The 26,880-nt window shown below is 41.3% G+C and overlaps 1 protein-coding gene across 1 annotated transcript in view; it reads right to left on the bottom strand.

The window, feature by feature from the left end:
* Positions 1-2,121: 2,121 nt before the first annotated feature.
* Positions 2,122-26,880, bottom strand: part of LOC119262778 (alpha-2-macroglobulin-like protein 1) — a 35,583-nt gene continuing 10,824 nt past the window's right edge. The window contains 19 exon segments of the mRNA XM_037535994.1: positions 2,122-2,280; positions 4,425-4,530; positions 6,184-6,249; positions 6,341-6,449; positions 6,975-7,093; positions 7,419-7,631; positions 7,901-8,094; positions 17,495-17,657; positions 17,748-17,822; positions 20,627-20,783; positions 21,042-21,123; positions 22,609-22,635; positions 22,638-22,703; positions 22,706-22,784; positions 23,197-23,279; positions 23,810-23,861; positions 25,468-25,515; positions 25,517-25,589; positions 25,817-25,931. Of these exon segments, the coding sequence (XP_037391891.1) occupies positions 2,240-2,280; positions 4,425-4,530; positions 6,184-6,249; positions 6,341-6,449; positions 6,975-7,093; positions 7,419-7,631; positions 7,901-8,094; positions 17,495-17,657; positions 17,748-17,822; positions 20,627-20,783; positions 21,042-21,123; positions 22,609-22,635; positions 22,638-22,703; positions 22,706-22,784; positions 23,197-23,279; positions 23,810-23,861; positions 25,468-25,515; positions 25,517-25,589; positions 25,817-25,931 (1,868 nt within the window). The 3' untranslated portion in view covers positions 2,122-2,239.

The raw sequence follows: 26,880 nt of genomic DNA on the forward strand, positions 1-26,880 counted from the left end.
AGAACCTTTTGGCGAACCTTTGGGCTGGAAAGCCCCGCCGGTTCATGAAGCCTCGTTTTGCCATCACTACTATTCACTACATCTTACCCGTACAAGCATCTGTTATGTTTCTAACAAAACCAGTAAAACCAGAGAACTTGTAGAGCGAATTCCCACTCAAACACTAGAGGGCGCTCCCAAGTCCAAAATGAATGGGTTGATATGGCGCATTTGACCAAAATCATAGTTTATAAATGTTTAGACATTTTAATGTAAAAGAATTCCTTAATTTCCTGAACAGTATAAACATTTTAACTGTTATATTTTTTAAGAGCTTTTAAACTCGAGTTATCGGAGATTTTAAAAGCGCCTCATGTACGTTCGTGACGTCAGCGAGCGCGAACAGCCAATGAGCTGCCCCGCTCGCCCATCAATCATCCCGCTCTAGCAGTAAAGCCCGCCCCCTGCTGCCCGAAACCCGTTTACTGTAGAAACAATAAATGATACAGGTAAGATTTCTTAGTTTTTTGTGTTTTTTAGTGAAATCCATCCTCCTACTGTCTTAAACTAAAGGAAAGTTCTGGGCGAGTGATTAGAAACTGCTCCTCGTTTTTAACCGTTGAGCTCCATTCACTCCCATTCATTGAGGACTGACTCGCGGGCGCCCTCTGCTGGTCAGCAGTGCTGTTTTTGATATAAGGGGCGAATAGGAAGTGGAGAGACTCCTGTTTACTCTGGGTGTCACAGAACCTGAGGCCCCAGCTAGAACATATGGGAGGAACCAAAGACTGTACGAGCAAAGCTGTTTAACTATTAACTCTTCATTACACGAAGACATCAATTAAAAACAAAATGAAGTTGTAGAGAAGTTCACACTACAAATATCCCCAAATTATTAGGGAAAACGAATAAAGCACACACACACACACACACACGCGCACACACACGCGCGCGCGCGCGTCTACTAAGCCGCTTCTCCCTTTGGGTGGCAGAGGGTGCTAGAGCCTATCCAAGAGGTCACTGGTCGGAAGGCAGGACTCACCCTGGACAGGCCGCCAGTCCATCATAGGGCAGACAGACAGACACATTCACTCACACCTAGGGGCAATTTAGTACATCCATTTGGCCCGACTGCATGTCTTTGGACTTTGGGAGGAAACCCACACAGAGAGGACTGTGGTTGCCTGGCCAGGGAATCAAACCCAGGCCCTTCTTGCTGTGAGGCGACAGCGCTACACACACACACACACACACACACACACACTTCACACTGTGCTGTTCAGTGAAGCCTCAAAGACTCGACTGTGTTTCTGACATTTTTGCCGCTACTTCTCGGATACAACAGCCTGAGAGCTGAAGCGCTAAAACTAAAGACAAACTTTAGACACCAAACACGTCTTCGCTGTCCGACTGTGACGGAGTGAGAATTAAAGGATTCTGGTTTTTGTCAAACTCTTCTAGTAACATGAATAACTTTCCTTCATTAACGTCGCCTTTAAAATTAGGATGAAATCTGTGCATGATGGGACGGTGGAGTTCGAGCTGCGGACAGAAATAGTAAATGCAACCAGGAGACCCGACTGAACCTGAACCACACGTCTCTGATACACGACCAGAAGTTTTGGCACCCCTGGTCAAATGACGATTATTTCCTTAATTTGACACGATGAGCATAAATAACCATAACATGTGGCTTCCATAAAAAAAAGTATATTTATTTATTTTGTTTATTTCACTGCAACATGTTAAACTCAGCAAACAAAAGTAAAACTATGCAATAAATATTAGTACCAAAAAATATATATATATATGTGAAGTTCATTTATTTTTACAAAATGTTTGAGGGTGTCCAAACTTTTGCATAAAACTTTATTTAGTCATTTTAAATAATAAAAAAAGTTAAATCAGTATAAGGCAGCTCACTGTTTCAGGCCTAGCTGGAGAGTTTTACAGAATAAAAATGATATTATGAAGGATGACGGCTCATGATTCGGTTTCCTGGAGAATCTAAAGGGAAAAACCTCAGGACTGACTGTAATATAATCCTTATAATATGTGTTACGGATTTCTCTGCAACAACTGTAAAATCTAAATAACAACAATAAGTGCAGTAATAAGAGAAAGACACATTTAGGTCTTTAATGCAATCAGATTTATTTCAGATTTCAGCTCACAGAACGGACGGCGGTGAGACAGAAACACTGTGATCATACACTATCTAAACCTTGTCTCTCTAGGTGGCGCTGTTCCAGCTGTGGGGTCATTTGCATGGGGAGTTGTAATCAGCAACAGCCACGTCACCTGCAGGAGAGAAAGAGAAGAAAAACATCCCTTCAGTCATGTGAGAGAAAATCACACACATGCGCCGTTATATTTTAGCTGAACACAGAAATGATTTAATTAGTGTTACAACACATTTTCACACGCAGAGTAGCTGCTTAACACATCGGCTAATGCAATGTCTGATCTCTGTGAATTCAGTCTTCTAACGTACAGAAGGTACTATACATACATATAACACACACACACACACACACACACACACACACACACACACACACACACACACATATATATATATAAACACATACATATGATGTTACATGTATAGCTCACAGGACACTTAAGGAAACTTAACGATGGGCTGTCACTGAAATGATCTACAGAAATGTACTCATGTTAAAATCAAATATATTGGAAGTTGTGATCTACAGCGAATGTAACAGCCACACCGTTTACCATTTACCCTCCAAAACAGTCTCTCCTGACATTCCTCACTGCAGCTGTCAGAATAAAGACCTTTTCACTGTCTCTCTTAAAATCCACACAGCCAAACCTGTAGTTATACTATTGGAGTACATATATTTATATATAGTATTTTTTTTTTAATGTGGCTTTTTTTTAACATGCCACCAAATCGTTTCCAACAACAACCATATGGACAGTTTATCTCCAGAATATCCTGTTTCTATGTTTTTTCCCTTCACCAGTCCCAAATCCTCGATCATCTTCCTCGACTCCTACTGGACTTATTAAAACTTATTATGTGTTTAATGAACAATTTAATATAAACTCTTCCTTCTTATGTTTGTGTGAGCTGTGAAATGACGCCCAGCTAGCAAAATATGCTTATGATGCTCTCAGAGTGGCTTTAAAAGCTGCCACGAGCTCATTATACAGAGCTTAAGGGCAGGCTCTCAAACTTTACCTCCTCAAGGGCCACAGGAAGGAAAAACCTTTGATTATTTTCAGTATTTTTTATTTCTTCAGCGCCGACACTTTGAACAATAGCTTGAATATCAAATTGTCCAATTAGACATTTTTCATAAAGCTCCATCACTGGCCAACAACAGACCGCTGGCTCCCCCTTCAAGATTGGCCTGATTACCACCATAGACCACTAGTGGTCCACAGCCTAGTGATAATATTCCCCAGGGGGTCTTCTCTAAGGTTGTTATCAGGATACCCCCATTACTGCTGCTACAGTAAACATCAGCAGAGTCCTGTAATCCTAACTGGACACTTCCCTCCCTTTTACTTCAGGACACCCAAAACCTGCATGATAAACATTTTAAACGTCATGTTTCCGAATTTTTTTCTTATAATTTTACAGATGAATATATACGCTGTAAAGGTCTTATACAGCATCTGCACAGTGAGAGTGTTTTTACCAGTTAAACAAGAGAGTAAATATGAAAAAAGCGCACAGTCATATGCAAAGGTTAGAACACCCCTGGGTCAAATGATGAAATCAGTGATAATAAGTTAACATCCTCTACGGGGAATAAACTGAAATATGACATTTTCCTGCACTTTCACCCACGGTGTCGATTTATTTGCTGAGCTGGACAAAAAAAAAAAAAACTAAAACATGCAGTACAGAATGTGCCATAACTTTTGCACAGGCCACATTTTATGTTCTGCAAATAATCTTGAACTCAGGAAACAAACAGAAAGTGTGCATTAAAACGTGCAGGAGTGGGTTGTCTGCAGTGGACGTGTCAAAACATTTTCACCTAAAAACAAAATCATGTCATGTGATCAGGGGTGTTCTAACTTTTGCCTGCAAACTTGCAGGTGTGGGACGGTAACTGTAATACTGGACTTCCTTGAGGAGAGCTTTGGACTTCACTCACAGGACAATCACAGCTGTTGGGCTGTTTAAAAGGTTTATTAAAACCTTTTATTTCAAGGTTTTATTTGCAGTTATTTAAATGTTGGTGTTTTATTATTAAGGTTTACTGTAACATTTCTAAAGTTTTCAGTATGTCCGTCTACGGTTTTGCACATGACGTTATTCCGGGGCCTAAAGCAGGGTGTCTGTTAACACTACATTAACGGAGGATGGGCCCTGTTGTGTATTTGTTGTGGTGGGCTAAACGTAGCTGATCAGATCTTCTCTGTAAACTCTGATGGCTAATAAACAGTGATGAAGTGGTTCTTACTGGTCTCGTAGTAGTCGTACACCTTCACCACGGCTGGTTTCTGGTTCTGCACGACCGTCTCCCGCAGGATGACCAGAGTGTAAGTCTTAGAGTCTCCTTTTTGCAGCTGAAAGAAAGTCATACATAAATACATAAACTCACACATACAGTGGGCAAAGGTTTGGATACTCTCGGTTTCCGTTGATTGTAAAAAATGAAAATATGTTAATACATCCTCAGAGAACACATTTGTGTACATTTTAATATATAATTACTCTTTATTTAAAATACTGGGGACAAATAAAATGGCCTGTTTAAAAGTTATGGCACATTTTAGATATTTTAGGGTTTTTTTTCTTCAATTTGTTAATTCAGTATATTAGAAGTTGCAGAAAAACGTCAGATCTAAATGTTGATGATGTGTTATTACCTTAATAATTGAAAAAAAAGCTTCAACGAAGAAAGTTCAAACCTGTGCATACAAATGCACTTTACTGTTAAATACTACAATAATCCATGAGAGGCAGCACAACCAAAGTCAAAGTGATCTGTTTTATAATACCCGGTTTATAATGGTACATATGATAAATGGTTCTGGATGTAAAACCTGAGCTTAGCTGGGCAGCTGAATGTTCTGAGGTCCATGTAAAATAATACACATATTCTATAGTGGCTTGGTTATTGTAGCCTAATATTATTATTAATAACCATCTTATATGTTTACTAAGATTTTCTTTGTTTGCTCAGTTTAGTAGTATTTTAATGGCATCAATTATCTGTCCTCATGGACATTTTAATCATTTTCTATATACTGGACAGATCAATTGATAAGAAGATCCACTTTTATTGACATCAAAAACATCTAAATCTAAGCGTAAACGATTGATTTAATCAGATTATTGGACAAAAAAATAAAGCAGTAGATGGCTTGTTGCGTAGTTGACAGAATTCCTTGACAGAATGAAGGTTGGTATTTTTTTATTAGTTTCCTGACACACGACAACAAACCAGCCTGAGTTTCTCAAAACTAAAGTCTCTATTAACAGCTGTGTTCTATGGTAATCAGTGTTTAAATGGCTGCTTGTATCAGTTTTTTCTTTGTTTTTAACCTGTTGTAATAGTAATTTCTGTAGTTAGATTAATTTCCTTAATAATTATCAGTGATCAGTGAATTATGATTAACTATTACTTATCAGTGGGCTTGTAATAATTCACACACAGCTATTATTGCAGCTGTGGACCAACAGCTGAACTACTTTCCACCACCCCTTCATTCAGTGGCTGTAGCTGGTTGTATAGTTGTATAATCATTGTAGCATTTGTATAGTTTGTCTGCGTTTACTGTCCGTCTGCTGCTGCTCTGTGTTAAATGTAGTACTGTGTCTTGGAAAGACCACATTTTCTTCCTCTATTAACACATCTGAATGACAAGTAATGACAGTGAAACAGACTTTGCCTTGTTTTTTCCCCTTTGAGGCCTAATTTTACACAAAGTTCAGATTCATTTGTGATCCAAAGGGTGACAATGATTACAGAAGAGGACAGAGATGCCGCACCCAATGAACATGTACTAGACCAAACGAGACGTCACAAACAACCTAACGGCTAATTACACGGTCATTTCTGAAGGCTTCACATGCAACAAGTAACTGTTTGCCTAAGGAAGAGCCAATCAGAGGATTTTTGTTTTGTACATAAAATTAGTTTTAGCCTGGTGTAAAACGTGTTGAGACTACACTGAGTGCTACTGCTAAGATGTAATGATCAAACGTGCACTCACTCCATCCAGGTAGATGATGACGGTGCCCTCATTCTGATCCACACGCTTCACTGTTCCTTCATTCGACTGCAGAAACAGATCATACAGATCATCATTAGCACACAAATGGACACGCATCACGCTGGCTACTTCAACTGAGGTCAAAGAGCAAAGTTACATTTATTTTATCACTGGACGGTTTCAGAGACTCCTTGTCCAGCTGGAAGCCCGACAGCAGTTTGACCTCGATGATCACCATGTTGGTCTGTGGCCGTTTACCGTTGTAACTGGAACAATAATAGCAATAATCATTATTTTACAGCATTTTTCGTACAAAGATGCAGCTTTGTTGTCAGAAAGTGACCACTGGTCAAAAGCTACAGGATTTGAGTTCCTGCTGCCTTTCTATCATCTGGAACCAGTCTGCCCGTTCTCCTCTGACCTCTCACATCAACAAGGCATTTTCGTCCACACGACTGACCGCTCACTGGATATTTCCTCTTTTTCGGACCGTTCTCTGTAAACCCTAGAGATGGTTGTGCGTGAAAATCCCAGTAGATCAGCAGTTTCTGAAATCCTCAGACCAGCCCGTCTGGAACCAACAACCACGCCACGTTCAAAGCCCCTTAAATCCCCTGTACCTAATAAAGTGGCTGGTGTGTGTGTGTGTGTGTGTGTGTATATACACACACACAAATAAAACTTGGTTTTATTTTCACAAATCAACAAAAAACGAACATTTTGCTCACAATAACGTATTCTTCTTCTTATTATTATTATTATTATTACTATTATTTTGAAGTAAAGCTCACCTGACAGTCACAGACAGGCTTACAGACGGAATGGGGATGCTGCAGTTTCCAGCAGTGTTGGCTGAGATGCTGAAGGAAGAGAAGTCGGCTGGAGGAGGGATGTTGTAGCGCACATAGAACTGAAAAAAGCATCCGTACTGAAGTTACGCTCCATTCATTTGAAGCTCCCATCACATTATCCATTATCATTTTAAACCATTTGTCTGCTGACTTTTATATTTTAAGCATTTCATTATGAAAAATGAGGCTGTTTCTTTCTATAGGTATTTTTTTAGATAAAATGGTATATATATATATATATATATAAACATTATATTCAAATATATAAACTGATAAACTGTCCAGTAGAAATGGCCCATAAGAGCTTGTTTATTTACAGTTTAATGAAACACAGCAGAAAAGAAAATTATAATTTTCCAGTAGACAAAACAGAGACAGGCTGACCTGTGCAAACACGCAGCCTTTGCCTTCAGCCTTGACCGTGTAGTCTCCGGGAACGACCTGCAGGCTGGACTCCTGCAGCAGCAGCCTGTTACTCTGACTGACTGTAAATATCTTTGGAGGTGAAGGGCCAGTCACAGTGACTACAACTGTGCCTGTCAGCAAGTAGGTGGCAGCACTGTATTTTGCCAGAGCCTGCAGAGCTACCACAGTGTCCTGGTCAGAGGGACGGAGTGGAAAGAGAACCGAAATATTGTTAGTGTGTTTTTGAAGTCATGACAGAACATCTTTCTCAAAATGACCTACAATCTACAAATATAGTAACATTTACCATAAAAACAACTTAAAAACTACAAAAGCAACAAAGTCACAAAAACCTGCAAAGATGTTTATTTTTAATTGTTGCTGAATATGAGGTGACCATTTGGAACAGACCATATGCAGTCTTTGCAGAGCTTTGTGGTCAAGGAGGGGGCAGGATGTACCTGTGTAGATGCAAATCCCCCAAAGGCGTTCTGCTGCTGGGCCAGCCAACGGGCGATGGAAGCAGAATAGCTCATATCAAAGGTCTGTAGCACCGGTCCAGACAGCAGAGCCAGCAGCACATATGAGGTCATCTCCACCTCCAGAGAGTCCAACACATTCAGATGACTCTCTCTTCTCCAGTGTCGCCCTCCCGCTGAGACAGATATAAAAAGGCCTTATTGAACAAATGTTCTCCACAAATGTTCTCCACAATAACACTGTTATGGTCCACACTATAAAATAATGTTCCTCGAAAAAGCCACCAATTCTGTTACGACCACATCTAGGCCATAACATCAAATGAGAGTGGGCTCTCTGCCCTCTGACCTGCTGCCAGACCAAACACTGGACACCATTTTCACAAAGCATTTTCGAGCTAAATGACAAGAGGTTGAGTTGGGTGGGAAAATTAACAGTTTCACAAGATCTAACAAAGGTTTAATTAATTTAACAAGGCAAGCAAAGCGAAGCGTGCAGAGGGCACTAGTGAGCTCACATGGAGTAGTCATGTTTTAACTTCACTCTGTTCCCAATTTCCTTTGTTTTCCTTAACAAACGAAAATTTACTTTGCAAATTCATACAAAACTGTGTGGGAAGGCTGCTGTACCATGCCGAAACCAAAAAAAAGCCAGTGAATTCTCTCGGAGCTGGAAGCTCTCCCTCGTCCGCGGACATCATGGCAGCCATACAACAGCTAAGTGAGAAAGTTGATCATAAATTTGCCTTAATCTCAAGCTCTGTCTCTAATCTTCAAGAGACGCTGGTGAATGTGAACACTAGGCTACTGGAAACTGAGCAAGCTGTTGACGACCATGACAAACGCATTCATGCACTGGAACTTCAATGTTCCTCACTTGCCGCAGACAATAAACGCCTGTTGGCTATAATGGAAGACGTGGAGTGTCGCTCGAGAAGGCGAAACATCCGCATCATAGGTATCCAGGAGAACGAAGAGCAAGAGTGACCCACAGAATTTGTTTCCAAGCTCATTCCCAAACTGCTCGGAGAGGACAACTTTACGTCGGCAGTCAAGGTGGACTGAGCACACAGGTCGCTGAGACCTGCCACGGCTTCAAACCCACTATCAGGTGAAATAGTTGATTCTCTAGCTGGTAAGGCAGCGTTTCACACTGGAATACAACGGCGGCAGGGTACACATCTTTCCAGATTTCTCTCCAGACATCATCAAGAAGCAGGCCTTTGATGCGATTAAAAATAAATGCAAGGAATTTGGATACAGGTAAGGATTACTCTTTCCCGCGCGTTTCAGGATAACCGTAGGCAAGACATCAGGCATCTTCGACTCACCTAACGAGGCCGAATCTTTTCTAAAGGACAATTCACCCAACAAATCTGGTGAGAACTAATCCACTGAGCTGTCAGGCAATGCAGCCAGCTACCACGAAGGTGCTGAACGTTTTCAGTTGCGAGTTTTACAAGAATGAAACTTTACATGCACCAATCTTTTAGTTGTAAATTTCAGCACCATGTATGTGTCGAGAAACTTTGCAGTGCACACAACATTCAGTAAAGGGAACTGGAGTGCGGTGATGATTTCCACGGTTAGCCTAGAACCCTACGTCCACTGAACGTTTTTTTGTTTTGTTGTTTTTGCTATGCGCTCTTTGTTTGGGAAAGTGCCCCGGGGCGGGTGTGCGGGTGGGCGGTTACTGTTGTCTATATGTACGTACATCTTTTTTCTTTCTTTTCTGGATGTATGTTTAAAGCCTCTTGTTGACTTGCGATAATTCCTTATTTTACATCGCAGTGACTTAAAAGCCGGACATTTAAAGTCGGTGGTTATTCCATATTATGATGGACAGAAAGTTATCTGCACCCAGTGGGGGGTTGCGCATTACTTCGTGGAATGTTCGTAGAATGTCCAACCATCTTAAGAGAGGTAAAGTTTTTGCACATCTTAAACACTTATCTGCGGATATAATGCTTTGGGATGAGACTCACATTAGACACTCAGAAAAATCTAGAACGCGAACACACTGGATTGGTGCGATATATCACTCTACATTTCAAGGAAAATCTAGAGGAGTAGCAATTGATTTGATTTTAAAAAATTCATACCTTTTAACTGTGTCTCTCAAATCACAGACCTCAGTGAAAGGTGCGTCATTGTCTCAGGATCAATTCATTCAATTCCGATTACTTTAGTTAATGTCTATGGCCCCAATGTTGACAATCCTTTATTTTTCAAAAATGTTCTTAACACAATAGATCAAACAAATCTAATAACTGGCAGAGATTTTAATTGTGTGCTGGATCCTGTAATGGATCGTCAATCATCTCACCCTGCTGCTGTGACAAACTCCAGCATTTTTTAAATAACACTGAAAAATTTGAACCTTGTCGACATATGAAGGCTTACATTTCCCACGGGAAAAGACCACTGCTTCTACTCTTCTGTGCACAAATCCTTCTCCCGCATTGATTATTTCCTCTTACACTCTAAAATTGTATCATTAGTAACAGCAGTAGAGTATCATCCTATCTTAATTTCAGACCATGCACCTGTATCACTTACATGAAATATTTCAGTTAATAGAGGCAATCGTAGATGCACCTTAAATAATGCACTACTAAAAGACAAGAATTTCTGTAATTATCTGGACCAAAACATTTTATTTGCAATAGACACAAATGATACAGGTGAGGTGGATGATTCGACTCTATGGGAAGCCAATAAAATTGTCATTTGTGGGTATATTATTTCGTATGAATTTCTACCAGGAGAGGAGATACAGTACAACTAAAAAATACAGAAAAAGCAATTATAAAACTTGAGGAAGAATACAAAGAAGCCTCTTAAACAGAAACACTAAATAAAATACCTTCACTGAAATATGAGTACAACACTATTATTAGTTCAAAATGGACATCTAGCCTCATGTTCAAAATTACGCAGAAACATTTTGAACTGGGCGACGCACCGCATTCATTGCTGGCAAGGCAGTTGCGTCACATGCAAGCTTCTCATTCTTCTCATTAACTCAAACAAAGGCAGTCTCATTACAGATCCAGTGAAAATAAATCATGTTTTGCAGATTATTACGCTGACCTATATTCTTCCAAATGCAGAGCTGAACCTCAAGTAATTAACAGTTTTTTTAATCACCTGAGCCTGCCCAACAAGCAGCGAGGCGACAGAAGTACTTGAGGCAGAAATTACATTAGAAGAGCTTAATGAAACCAGAAAGGAATTTCCAAATAACAAAGTTCCTGGTCCGGATGGATTTACCATAGAATTCTACAAAAAATACCACTTAAAACTTAGTCCTCTTCTCCTAAGTATGAATAATCATTCATTGTCAAATTTTAACCTTCCCTCATCTTTGTAAAATGCCTATATCACCTTATTACGGAGGCCTCGTAATAAAGGAAGCCTCGTCGTAACGACCAATCTCATTACTTACAATTGAAACTAAGCTCATTAGCAAAATTCTGGCCAACAGATTAAAGAAATATATTTAAACTATTATTCATCTGGACCAGGCTGGCTTTATGCCAGGGCGAATATACATTTTAACCTACGGCGCCTGTTTAATGTCCTACATTCTGAACATTTAGAAGATTCAGTGATACTGTCATTAGATGCTGAGAAAGCCCCACTACCAAGTGGAGAGACAGTATATGATGTGAGTACTACACAAATGGCCCTATATTTATGAGACGGATTAAGATTCTCCTCTCCTTGGATCACCACCTTATCGTGGTGGAGGGGTTTGCGTGCTTGAATGATCTTAGGAGCTATGTTGTCTGGAGCAAAAGCTCCTGGTAGGGTCACCCATGGCAAACTGGTCCTAGGTGACAGGTCAGACAAAGTGTGATCCATAATAACCCCTATGAAGACACAAAAACAGGACTTGTGTACCCTGCCTGGAACAGGGTTACCGGGGCCCCACCCTGGAGCCAGGCCTGGGGGAGGGGCTCGCCAGCGAGCGTCTGGTGGCCGGGCATTTACTCATGGTGCCCGGCCGGGCCCAGCCTGAAGGAGTTACATGAGTCCCCCCTCCCATCGACCCACCACCAATGGGAGGGGCAGTAGTAGGGGTTCGGTGCGTTGTGGATCGGGCAGTGTCCGAGGGCGTGGGCCTTGGCGTTCTGATCCTCGGTTGCTGAAACTGGCTTTTGGAACTTGGAACGTTACCTCACTGGCGGGGAAGGAGCCTGAGTTGGTGCGCGAGGTTGAGAGATACCGGCTAGATATAGTCGGGCTCACCTCAACACACAGCTTGGGCTCTGGGTCCAATCTCCTTGAGAGGGGCTGGACTTTATTCTTTTCTGGAGTTGCCCATGGTGAGAGGCGGCGGGCAGGTGTGGGCTTTCTCATAGCCTCTCTGATCTGAATCCGAGTGGTGTTCAGTTTTTGGACTTCTGCGCAAACCACAGTTTGTCCATCACGAACACCATGTTTGAACACAAGGATGTCCATAAGTGCACATGGCACCAAGACACCCTAGGCCGCAGTTCAATGATTGACTTTGTAGTCGTGTCATCGGACTTGCGGCCATGTGTTTTGGACACTCGGGTAAAGAGAGGATCTGAGCTGTCAACTGATCACCACCTGGTGGTGAGTTGGATCAGGTGGTGGGGGAAGATGCCGGTCAGACCAGGCAAGCCCAAACGCATAGTGAGGGTTTGCTGGGAACGTCTAGCAGAAGAACCTGTCAGATTGATCTTCAACTCACACCTCCGTCAGAACTTTGACCAGATATCGGGGAGGTGGGGGACATTGACTCAGAATGGGCCATGTTCCGTTCCTCCATTGCTGAAGCGGCTGACTGTAGCTGTGGCCGTAAGGTAGTTGGTGCCTGTCGGGGCGGTAATCCTCGAACCCGGTGGTGGACACCCCAGGTGAGAGATGCCGTCAAGCTGAAGAAGGAGTCCTACCAGGCATGGTTGGCCTGTGGGACACCAGAGGCAGCTGGCAGGTATCGACAGGCCAAGCGATCTGCGGCTTCAGTTGTTGCCAAGGCAAAAACCCGTGTATGGGAGGAGTTTGGTGAGGCCTTGGAAACTGACTTTAAGTCGGCTCCGAAAAGATTCTGGCAAACCGTCAGGCGACTCAGAAGGGGAAAGCAGTGTGCCACTAGCACTGTATATAGTGGAGATTGTGTGCTGCTGACTTCGACTGAAGACGTCATTGGGCGGTGGAAGGAATACTTTGAGGACCTTCTCAATCCCACCGACACGTTCTCCAGTGAGGAGGCTGAGTCTGGGGACATGGGAATAGGCTTGTCCATTACTGAGGCCGAAGTCGCTAAGGTAGTTAAGAAGCTCCTTGGTGGCAAGGCTCCAGGGGTGGATGAGATCCGCCCTGAGTTCCTCAAGGCTCTGGATGTTGTGGGGCTGTCTTGGCTGACACGCCTTTTCAACATTGCGTGGACATCAGGGGCGGTGCCACTGGATTGGCAGACTGGGGTGGTGGTGCCTCTTTTTACAAAAGGGGACCGGAGGGTGTGTTCCAACTACAGGGGGATCACACTCCTCAGCCTCCCTGGCAAGGTCTATGCAGGGGTACTGGAGAAGAGAGTCCGGCTTATAGTCGAACCTCGGATCCAGGAGGAACAGTGCGGGTTCCGCCCTGGTCGTGGAACACTGGACCAACTCTTCACCCTCTCCAGGATTCTGGAGGGTTCATGGGAGTTTGCCCAACCAGTCCACATGTGCTTTGTGGATCTGGAGAAGGCATTCGACTGTGTTCCCCGGGGTATTCTGTGGGAGGTGCTTCGGGAGTACGGGGTACATGGCTCTTTGCTACGAGCCATTCAGGCCCTGTACAAACAAAGCTGGAGTTTGGTTCGCATAGCCGGCAGTAAGTCAGACTCGTTCCCAGTGAGAGTTGGACTCCGTCGGGGCTGCCCTTTGTCACCGATTCTATTCATAATTTTTATGGATAGAATTTCTAGGCGCAGTCAAGGGATGGAGGGTGTCCAGTTTGGTGACCTCAGGGTCACATCACTGCTGTTTGCAGATGATGTGGTCCTATTGGGAACATCAGGCCGCGAACTTCAGCTTTCGCTGGATCGGTTTGCAGCAGAGTGTGAAGCGGCTGGGATGAGAATCAGTACCTCTAAATCCGAGACCATGGTTCTCAGGCGGAAAAGGGTGGAGAGCCCTCTCTGGGTCGGGGATAGGCTCTTGCCTCAAGTGGAGGAGTTCAAGTATCTCGGGGTCTTGTTCACGAGTGATGGTACAAGGGAGCGGGAGATTGACAGGCGGATTGGTGCTGGGTCAGCAGTGATGCGGGCTCTTTACCGGTCTGTTGTGGTAAAGAAAGAGCTGAGCCATAAGGCAAGGCTCTCGATTTACCGGTCGATCTACGTTCCCACCCTCACCTATGGTCATGAGCTTTGGGTAATGACCGAAAGAATAAGATCGCGAATACAAGCGGCCGAAATGAGTTTCCTCCGCAGGGTGTCTGGACTCTCCCTTAGAGATAGGGTGAGAAGTTCAGTCATCCGGGAGGGACTCGGAGTAGAGCCGCTGCTTCTTCACGTCGAGAGGAGCCAGCTGAGGTGGTTCGGGCATCTGGTTAGGATGCCTCCTGGACGCCTCCCTCGGGAAGTGTCACAGGCGAGTCCACCTGGGAGGAGACCCCGGGGAAGACCCAGGACACGCTGGCGCGACTATATCGCCCAGCTGGCCTGGGAGCGCCTCGGAATCCCCCTTGGAGAGCTGGTGGAAGTGGCTGGGGAAAGGGAGGTCTGGGCTTCATTGCTTAGGATGCTGCCCCCGCGACCCGAACCCCAGACAAGCGGAAGATAATGGATGGATGGATGGATGGATGGATTAAGATTCTCTATTTCCAACCTACCGCATCAGTAATAACCAATAATGAAATCTCCCCTCCTTTTTTTCTCCACAGAGGAAATAGACAGGGCTGTGGTCTTTCTCCATTTCTGTTCTCTCTTTGTACTGAGCCTTTAGCTACAGCCATCAAATGGCTCAGACATTGCGTCTAATAACACTGGAAAAAAAAATTTCTCTGTACGCAGATGATGTGGTATTATTCATATCTAATCCGAGGACCTCGATGACAGCCTTGCTTGACTTAATTAATACATTTGGTTCCTTATCAGGCTACAAAACAAACTGGGAATAAGCAAATTGATGCCCCTTGGTAAAAAGATTGATATGGAGTTCTTTTCTATTCAAGTTCCATTCAAACTTGCACCTGAAAACTTCACATATTTGAGTTTGGCTTGGAAAACTGTCCCTTTATCAATGGTGGGCAGAAGGTCAGTGCCATTGAAATGGTCACCCTCAATTTCTTTATTTGTTTCAATCTGCAGGTTCATCCCACATAGTTACTTCAAACAATTGAACAGTGTCATTACTTCATTTATATGGAATTATAAAACCGCCAGAATCTCACAGAAGTATTTATGCAAACCAAAATCAGCAGGTGGTTTCGGTCTACCTGATTTTAGACTTTATTATTGGGCAGCCACTTTAAACAGCCTCTCTTTTTGGCGAAAACATCAGATCAAGAACATGAAATTCCCTCTTGGCTGTACATTAAACATTCTGTGTGTAAAAATACCTCTCTATTAAGTTTACTTAACAGTCCGATTCAAACGCAGAAATCTTTATGCAGCAACAATTTCATGATCCATAACACCCTGAAAATTTGGAGACAAATTAAAACATACTTTAAAGTGCCCAATATGTACATAGATGATCCCATATGTAACAACAACGCCTTTCCAGCAGCTCTGAAGGATGCTGTCTTCTTGCAATGGAAAAACAGAGGTCTAAAAGTTACTGGAGATCTTTACATTGACAACTGTTTTGCTTCTTTCTAACAACTGCAAACTACATACAAATTTCCCTCTTCACATTTTTTCACGTATTTACAAATTCAGCATTTCACCAGAACACATTTAGTTGAATTTGAAACCAAAACGCATCATTCACCTTTGGAGAAGATTCTTTCTATCTGTCCTAATACAAAAGGAATGGTTTCTGCTTTTTGTAACATCTTATGTGATCACATTATCATCCAGGCCAATTCTCTCAAACAAACATGGATGGAAGAACTTGGTATAGAGATTACCCATGAACAATGGGAAGATGCTCTAAGGAATATCAACAAATGTTCAATAAATACAAGACACACATGGATACAGTTTAAAATAGTTCATAGAGTTCACTATTCAAAGGCTAAATTACATAAGATTTTTCCTGAGATTTCCCTCAAATGAAGTAAATGAAATACTTAAGAAGGAACATTGCTTCATCAATTTTGAACATGCTCTAGACTTCACAAGGTCTTGGAAGGTCTTTTTGACTTCTTTTCTGTAGCATTCGGCAGAACAGACTCTATGTCTAAATACATTTCAGAAACAAGCAATTTCTCTTGGTGTGCTTTTGGCAAATAGATTAATATTACAACAGTGGAAATCGGAAGCTGCACCATCATTTGAAGCATGGATCAGAGATTTTGCTAATGTGCTCCATGTGGAGCAGCTGCGATACAGTCTAACCGATAGGCCAGAGGTTTTTGCCAAAATATGGCAACCAATATTGGGCCATATAGAGGAAAGATAACTGTTGTCACATAACATGCAGCCTTTCTTTCTGTTTTGTGTAACTCTACCCAGACAATGCAATTTTAAGGGCTGTGTTTACTGTCATTCGTATGTAAAGAACGTTGCTGTGCAGGAGTCAGTTTTTAGTTGAAGGCTTTTACTATGTCCACATAACCGAGTGTTACATTACTAATTATTAAGTACATTATTAATAATAAGTAGATTATTAATGTACTTATTTGTTGATCTTAATCTGTTCTTTTTTTCTTCTCTTTTCTTTATTATTTATTAATTTATTTTCTTTTATTTACCCCCCCCCCTTTGATATTTGTCTGTTTTTCTTTTTATAAGCATCATAACCTGAGTTTAATTACAACATATACGTAATCTCTGAGGTGTACTTGAAAACCAAAAAAATGTTTCTTGGAAAAAAAAGTGAAGCGTGCCATTCTGGTCTGGACAGGTGTTCGTCCAGGTCACTTGGGAGGGGACAGACCCCTGAACATCTCCAGATAGTGGCCTGGCAGACTATTTTATTCAGAATGACACCCATTCTCCTACAAACACCATCATTCTCCAACAAACACCATCATTCTCCCCCAAACCCCATCATTCTCCAACAAACACCATCATTCTCCCCCAAACACCACCATTCTCCTACAAACACCACCATTCTCCCCCAAACACCAGCATTCTCGCCCAAACCCCATCATTCTCCAACAAACACCATCATTCTCCCACAAACACCATCATTCTCCAACAACACCAGCATTCTCTGCATTTTTCAACAATCACCTGCAGTTCGTAGCACAAACCTTAATGCTCCAACAACCAGCTGCTTCTAGTGTGAAGTGAGGACATCAATCCTGACAAGAGTCACTAAGGTACTACACACCAACCCAGCATCTGGGTTTGTTGATGTTAGGTTAGATGTGTTTTGGGCTTTAAGATGTGGAGCTTCAGATTTTGTTGAGTAGGTATATTACTAAGATGTAAGTATGTCAAACCTTCGACTATGGCCTGACTGTTCAGGATGGTGAGAGCCCTGATCCTCATGTACTGGTCTCCAGCTAGAGTGAAGGTGTAGGAGAGGAGAGCTGTGGCATAGATGGAGTTGAGCTGAGTGAAGGCATTTCTCAGGAAGTTCAGACCATTTTGTACCATTGGATCCTGAAAATATTTAAAATATCAGCCATTTTGTTTGATACAAAACATACACAGTTCACTGAATTTGAGTGGAAGGTGAATTCATTCACTTACTGTGAGGGGAGTGCCTAACTCCAACAGTGCAGCTGTGATATACGCCGTGAGGGTCACCTCATCATTTACACCTCCCTGAGGGGGTGGAAGGTGGGTTGGTGGTGATAAGGAGGATATGAAGACAGATAGATAAATAGAGAGCAGGGGGATGAGGAGAGAGATTTAAAGACAGAACAACTATAGCATCCATTCTATAAACCTGAGATTACAAAGCACCACACAGGAATACTGAAACAGGACAGTTTACAAAACATATATGTAACTTCATACCTTTTAGCTGTAAGCAGTGAGTTCATGAGGAGTCATTTACAGTGTATCACAAAAGTGAGTACACCTCTCACATTTCTGCAGATATTTAAGTTTATCTTTTCATGGGACAACACTGACAAAATGACACTTTGACACAATGAAAAGTCGTCTATGTGCAGCTTAAATAACAGTGTAAATTTATTCTTCCCTCAAAATAACTCAATATACAGCCATTAATGTCTAAACCACTGGCAACAAAAGTGAGTACACCCCTAAGAGACTACACCCCTAAATGTCTAAATTGAGCACTGCTTGTCATTTTACCTCCAAAATGTCGTGATTCGTAAGTGTTACTAGGTCTCAGGTGTGCATAGGGAGCAGGTGTGTTCAAACTTGTAGTACAGCTCTCACACTCTCTCATACTGGTCACTGAACGTTCCAACATAGCACCTCATGGCAAAGAACTCTCTGAGGATCTTAAAAGACGAATTGTTGCGCTACATGAAGACGGCCAAGGCTACAAGAAGACTGCCAACACCTTGAAACTGAGCTGCAGCACAGCAGCCAAGATCATCCAGCGTTTTAAAAGAGCAGGGTCCACTCAGAACAGACCTCGTGTTGGTCGTCCAAAGAAGCTGAGTGCACGTGTTCAGCGTCACATCCAAATGCTGTCTTTGAAAGATCGGTGCAGGAGTGCTGTCAGCATTGCTGCAGAGATTGAAGAGGTTGGGGGTCAGTCTGTCAGTGCTCAGACCATACGCCGCACACTACATCAAATTGGACTGCATGACTGTCACCCCAGAAGGAAGCCTCTTCTGAAGTCTGTACACAAGAAAGCCCGCAAACAGTTTGCTGAATACATGTCAACGAAGGACATGGATTACTGGAACCACGTCCTATGGTCTGATGAGACCTGTTTTGTTTGGTTCAGATGGTCTCAAGCATGTGTGGCGGCAATCAGGTGAGGTGTACAAAGATAAGTGTGTCATGCCTACAGTCAAGCATGGTGGTGGGAATGTTATGGTCTGAGGCTGCATGAGTGCAGCAGATGTTGGGGAGTTAGATTACATTGAGGGACACATGAACTCCAATATGTACTGTGAAATACTGAAGCAGAGCGTGATCCCCTCCCTCCGGAAACTGGGTCGCAGGGCAGTGTTTCAGCATGATAATGACCCCAAACATACCTCTAAGATGACCACTGCTTTATTGAAGAGGCTGAGGGTAAAGGTGATGGACTGGCCAAGCATGTCTCCAGACCTAAACCTCAATAGAACATCTTTGGGGCATCCTCAAGCGGAAGGTGGAGTGCAAAGTCTCGAATATCCACCAGCTCCGTGATGTTGTCATGGAGGAGTGGAAAAGCATTCCAGTGGCAACCTGTGAAGCTCTGGTAAACTCCATGCCCAGGAGAGTTAAGGCAGTTCTGGAAAATAATGGTGGCCACACAAAATACTGACACTTCAGGAACTGTCTCTTAGGGGTGTACTCTTTTGTTGCCGGTGGTTTAGACATTAATGGCTGTATATTGAGTTATTTTGAGGGAAGAATACATTTACACTGTTATATAAGCTGCACACAGATGACTATTCATTGTGTCAAAGTGTCATTTTGTCAGTGTTGTCCCATGAAAAGATTTACTTAAATATCTGCAGAAATGTGAGGGGTGTACTCACTTTTGTGATGCACTGTAGCTGATATGAAAAACTGGTAAATTCACAAAATTATGTTGAAAGTTCTGTTCTTTCATATTTATATGATGAGATTGTAAATTGAACTCAGTTTGCTGCTTCTTATGTGCTATAGCTCCACTTTGTACTATCTGCTAACCGGCGCCAGAGATCCTAGAGTAGTGTGGTGCGTTCAGCAGGCTGCTGTAGTCTTTCTATGCTTCCTTCTTTGGACTGAACAGAAAGGAAGTCTGAGCAAAATACAAGAAGCTGTTTCTACTCTGTTCTCTGGTGGAGCATAAAGATCAAAGATGTTAATACAAAGATGTTAATTCTCATGGTCCACATGAGAGTATAAGGTGTGAGAGAGGCTAACTTGTGTATCAAAAATCATATTTTAATATAATTTACTTTTTGATTTATTCCTGACCATTTCAAATATTCAAACCATCCCTACAATATACTACAAATTTATTACATGACATAGTGCAATATTTAATAAGATTGCTTTAAGATTCTTCATTAAGATAATTTAATAAATTTAGTAAATAAGATTCAAGTGATTTCATTGCAAAGGAATAAGTATTCCTATAATTTTACTACAAGTGGTACCAAAAACTCACAAATTCTACACAAAAGTATCATCACATAGCATTTACAATTAATTTCCCTCACATAAAGTTATGATAGAAAGATACAGGGATGGTGGTTTTGGTTAGTAAATGAAGTGGCCATATTTGTGTTGTAGTCATTGTGACCCCTGGTTCCCATCACCACCACTGTAAAGAAATCTGAGTCTCTACCATCAGCCATTTCACACCAAACCACCCTGAATCACTCTTTTTACATCTGACCACTCAATTACGCAAATCTTTGGGGAAATTTAACCCCCTTTAATAAAGCACCTTGCAACCCCACTTTTGGCAAAAATACTCTGCAGCAAGTCTGTTAAGGCCTGACCTTCATGTCGCTGTGGAAGAGCTGACCCACTGAGGCGAAGGAGCCGCTATACTGCTGCTGCTGACCCAGCCAAGTCTTGGCCTGGTCCACATACAGCTGATCTATAAAGATGAACTGCTTTGCACTTGCAAAGGACTTCATCACAAACGCTGTTAACCTGAGGACACAAACCAGAGGAATCCTAAACCTTTCTGTAATTTAATGATTTATATTTAAAGAAATCATCCATCACTGAACACTGTGTGTTTGTGTAGAGCCTAGTCTAGTCCTGAATAAGACTTTTAGCAGAACAAACGCTTTCTGTCTAGGTTTGAACTAGGCCTTGTCTAGGCATTTTTAAGCAACACAAGGCCTGATGTATTAAGTATTTTATGTCAGCTGCATCTTTGTTTTCTTGTCTTTCTCCTAGACTGACCAGGTGTTGCCGGATGGATCGCTGTTCCCAAAAGCACTGTAAGATCCATCATAATGTTTGTAGCTCAGCTCTCTCTGGTAGCCTGTAAAGGACATGAGACAAACAAGCAAACCAGTTCATTCAGCATCAGACAGCTTAACCCTCAGGAATCTAGAGTTATTACGTTGTTTGGCTGCACTTTTAATAGTAATAACACAATTACATGATTCATTTACATGGTTACATTATTAATTCCATCGGTTTACAGTTATTTTCCCTCTCTTTAAATGTTAAAACAGATTAAAATAACATGGTAAAAATATAATTGATGTTGGTGATTCTTTCTTTCACAGTCTGCTAAGTTCTACATACAGTAAGTCGACAGGTTTGAAAAATTATACTGAAATGGCAAACAGGTTCTAGATCAGTGGCTCCCAACCTCAGGGTCCCCCAGGTCACCCACAATTTTGCTCCAACACTACTCGCAGCACGTAGGATGACAGAAAATATTTTACCATTTGGGTGTCATGAGGACCAGTTGGAGAACCACGATTCTAGATATTCACTAGGTAAATGTGTGATATCATGAACTACGCAATTGTTTTTAGTAAAATGGGGGGAAAGTAACCAGATAGTCTAACTAAATTAGTCTGGATGCAGGTACTTGCTATAAAGTAGGATATTTAATATTTGAATAATTATGTGGGGAAATACCAAAGTAATGGAGGGAAATGGTGGTATAAAGACATAAGAACCTGTCATCTAGAACCGAAAGTGAATCTGGACTGTAACTGGTGGCTATGCCATTTATAGATGTTTGTGATTTACTTTCCTGATTAAACGTGTGACATTACTTAGAAATTTAGTTTGCTTGTTTTTGCTACTTTATTACTCTAAAATAATCTTTTAGTTTTGAAATATTTTACTGTTTTATCTTCCAAATATCAAGAACCTGACAGGTTCCTCTGGGTGCTTACCCAATTTACCCAAAACATTGATCTAGTACATTGAATTTTGTACCCCACACTTACCCACTTCATATCTAGAACCTCTTTGGTATTTCTGATTAATTGGGAAATTACCAATATGTCACCCAAAATAATTGTCTAGTACTCTCGCATTCACTGGATTAATACCAAGAACTTTTACTGTTTACCGTTTGATCTTTTTAATATCACCAACCTGACATGTTGTCTGGGGTGCTTACCATTTTACCCCAAAATAATGATCTACTATTTTTTCTCTTAAACATGCCCGTAACTCTACAATAACTTTTTCATTAATTTAATCACAATCATAATTAATATCCCCACTACTGAGTTATGGATTAAAAATGTACAATTCAATTATGAGTCATTAAGTATTATAAATTACAACCTTTGTTTAGCAAATCGAATCAAAGCAAACTAAGCAATCAATTGATTTAAACGTTTGTGAATTTATTAAAAGCAAATTAATTTATGTTGTAATGATTTTACTAACTGAGTCTTCTGAAAGTTAGATAACAGTCATGAAGGAATGGATGAAGCGGCTGAAAGTGCAGAAATGAATCTCATGCGGTCTCAAATCAACCCGAGATGTTCCTCACCGCTCACGAGGAACGTCTCGGCTTTATTCGGATCTCCGTAGTCAGCTGTCCGCTACTCTGTAGATACAGGAGGATGTAGATGTTGGGGGCAAGAGCAGCATGTTCTGTTCTCCACACCCGTACGGCATGGCCAGCAGACGGTCTATGTTACTCAGAGCACGGCCCATCAGGTCCTCCTGCAGAAAGAACACAGAGTTCCTTATACATTATTGCAAATATTCCATATAGCCCACTAGGATCACCCCACCTCCCGTCCACAATAAGAAATTCTGATGCCACTGTAAAAGCTACTAAACACAGATGTGATATTTTAGCTTTCCTGCATAAACAAAACTCTGGCTTGCTTCTTAATTAGGTAGATAGCAGGGAGAAACAGCCTCAAATATCCACACTAAACGCAGTCTTTCAAAAGCCCCTCCCACTTACAGGAAACATAACCAGTAGGGGTGTTCCTCTTGTTTTAGAGACCCCTGTAGGAGGCGAGTTGAAGTACTGCTTACAGTGTCCCTTTAACAGAACCGGAGGTAATGAAAGTGCTTGAGTGAGGATTTCAGTACAAAAGTGTTGCTCTGTATTCTGCAGGCTTACCCAGCACAGACACTGAAGCTGTGCAGAACCTGCCACAATTACCGCAGGCAGCTTCAGCGAGATGGTAGTCTCAACAGCGACCCCTACAGGAGAGAAAGAAACATTACAGTGAGGCACAGAGTTGGGCAACAAACAAAGATCCTCACCAGGCATTACTTTAAAACTGGACTTTTTAAATATTTTTATTTGAAATGCCAAAATGTAACAAATGATTTCTTAGGGCACATCACAGTGAGATAAAGCTAACATCCTACAAAATCCTTTAAATGTTAATATGAAACTTAGTATACCTAAAGGCCACTGACAATTTCACTTCTGTGAGCTTTATGTGATATATACAATTATGATTTGAAAGTTGTGTGCACAGTCTCGCTCAGTGGAAAGAAACAGGCCTGTAAACATTTGCCATATTTTTGTCTTGAAACTGAAGCCATATGAAAAAAGTCAGAAGCTGATGATAAAACCTTTAAACTCATGCAAAGTAAAGCAAATAAATGCATTTTATTACATTTATTACATAAACTACTCACCACTATTAATAGTTCAAAATGTGCAAAACAAAACACATCAATTGTCAGACGCTAAGGACAAAAGAAGAGCCAGTGAGTCTGACCTGTTGGGCAGAGCAGCCCGTTGTAACTGTTGAACTGTTTGGTTCCCTCTGCCTGACCATGGAAAGAAAACAGTGAGCATTACTGCACTGACCAGACCAGCAATGACCAGCAGCCATGATCTACTGGAGCTTCATCCAAGATTTATTCTGACTATACTGAGTTTACCTGATTATTAACTCTACTGTCAGAAAGATACAAAGGTAATTTATCAGACTAAATGATTGAACTGGCCATATTCAAATTCAATCAAATATGCTATGGAAAAGTTTAACCTCGTACCCTCTAAGGACCAGGCCCCAGACACTGATTAAGCCTAGTCGGTGAACTAAACTACAGTACCAGTGCTGAATCACCACTGGAAATTTTCTTTAGTCCAAGTTAAGGCTTAGTCGAGGTCTTGGAAACTGGTCCTAAGGGTCTGTACGTAGGTCCACATTTCGGCTTCTGCCTTATAACATTAATTTCACAGACGTTACTGAACAATTCATAGCAGTTTCTGAATAATTTGAGGAAGTTTCTGAATGATTGATACTAGGACTGAATGCATTATAGTAGTTCCTGAATTTATAGTTGTTCTTGAATCATTCATACTAGGCACTGTATAATGTCTTAAAAAATAACTGAATAATATGGCAAATGAAAGCATCTTTAATATGTTTAGGTATCTGGTCACTGTAAGAATATCACAATATCATTACACTGATCTCATAAGAAGTAATAATACATATTTTGGCCACATTTAAGACGCTTTCACTTACTAAGAAGCCATTAGCTCTACTTCCTGAAAATTCTCAGGAAAAAACAACCTTCAGGAGAAGCTGCTGGTTTCCCACTACCGCTCACCATCAAGAATGTGCTGAAAATACTGCATCTCAACGTGGTACAGCAGCTAGAGAGCAGTGCAGGGAGTCATAAATACAGCCAGAAGATCATCGGCCAAACATCCTGAAGGACATAGTTTCACCAAGGGACATCATATGTTGCCTCTGATAAACGCTTTAGGTCTATCCCATCCAGACAAACAGACTTAAAAACAGTTTTTACCCCAGAGCCGTACAGGAACTGAACGCTTCCAAACACACACACACACAGGCACTTTTTATAGAACACTGCCTCAGTAGAAGGGACTGAGCACCTCTACAAACTCTCTGTACTGGCACTGACTTCATAGGACACTGTACACTGTTCCAGTGTTCCACTCCACCTCTGTCCTACTTTATTATTCATTTGTTCTCAGGTATGCAATCTATATTCTTTCTGTGCAATAATTCTTAAGATGTGCAATATTATAGAACTCTATAAGCTGTCCAGGAAAGTGCAATAACTAACTGCTACATCACTTGTCTATTTGTTTAGAATATATAGTTTATAGTCCTTTTTTCTTTATATTTAAGATTTTATCCTTATTTTTTTTTAAATCTGCACTTTATATATTTCATTTATATATTATATATATATATATATATATATATATATATATATGTTTAATCATTTTGTGTGTAAAATGCTCAATTCGTTGTACACTGTTGTAATGACAATAAATGCATCTTATCTTATTATAGCAATAACAAGCAATGCTTTGGCATGAGAGTGGTCAAACTGATGAACTGTTCGAGGTAATTCTGAGTCATTACAGTGAAATCACAGAGAAACTCACCTCCACTAGCAGCGTCTGCACCACAGTGTCAATGCGTCCTTTATCTGGCCACAGTGGCCGGTTTATTATCACACAGCGCGGTCGTCGTCAGGGCCTCTGCACTCACGTTAAGCTCACCGTCCCTATTTCATGCATAAATACATGTAAACATACACATACACTTGTACATACCATATTTAAAATACATTCTCAGCAGAACCCTTTTAAGTTTATATTAAGACAGTTTATTTCCGTTTATAAGTGAAATTTTGTTAATTCAGGCTGTAGTTACAACAGCAAAAAATACTAGGTTAAAATTTAGGTTAAAAATGTCTATTTTGAGATATCAAAAGGTCAGTTTACCCAGAACGGTGGGCGGATTCTCCATAAGAAGGTCCAGCTCTCTTCGGCACACAGACAGCGAGTGTACTGGCATCCCATACACTGCTGAGCTGTGAACTGCTCTGAGTTTGCCAGCGTCACTTCACCTTTAGCCACAACGAAACACATGATTACTGCCTGTATAGCACCAACATCATCATTTTCAAATATGCAAAGAACCATTAAAGCATTTAAACAAATCTTTGAGGTGTCATAGTTCTGTATATAACCATGTCTTTAGGTAAATAGCCAAGCGCAAGGGTGCAGGAACTGATAAAAAAGGTGTATAAATCACACTTGTATGTGTGTAGTGGATTCGGCTGTCTAAAGAGAACTTTTAAACATCATTACCTTTTGTTTTTTTGCATGTCTGAGGTTTTCCTCGTATATCACCTTAAGCTTCATTAAGATGCGATTTTCCTCAAAGGCAAAGGTTTAATTTGTGAACATTTTGTCCACTAAGGATGCTCTCTAGCCTCCCCTGCTATATTTAGCTATATTACACTACTGCCAAGTAAGTGATGGAAATGTGGAGAAAAAAATAAAGACTAGGATTATGAACATCTTGTCACGTATTAATACTATGACAGGTTCTGCTATGGGAAATGAGATTAGGCCTCCGCAATACATTTTTAGGGAGTACAAAATTCCAACCAACACCTCTGAAAGTACCTATATAATTGTTGCTGCAGTATAAAACACCTACAGTACACATAGATATGCTTGGTGTCCTGTGTGAGGAACACATGTAATAAACAGACCAAAGCTCAGCAGTGTATACTCATTGAGAGTATACATTCATTCGAATGAGGCCCCGACTATTCTGTTATAGCTCCAGTTAGGATGAAGCAATCTGAACCAAAAAATCATGTGATGTGTAATGGACTGCATTACATGTGATGCTGGAAGTGATCTCCATTTTCTGCCAGACACATGAAGAGCTACGGGTGAAGTTGCAAAACAGAGGTTAAATGTCGCAACTGCTGTCCTGAGCCTACCTCATCACTCTGATGCAGGGGCATCCCAGCTTGTTCGAAGCTCCATATACTGAGG

This window comes from Pygocentrus nattereri, chromosome 29 (assembly GCF_015220715.1).
Source record: "Pygocentrus nattereri isolate fPygNat1 chromosome 29, fPygNat1.pri, whole genome shotgun sequence".
In the NCBI taxonomy this organism is placed as follows: Eukaryota; Metazoa; Chordata; class Actinopteri; order Characiformes; family Serrasalmidae; genus Pygocentrus; species Pygocentrus nattereri.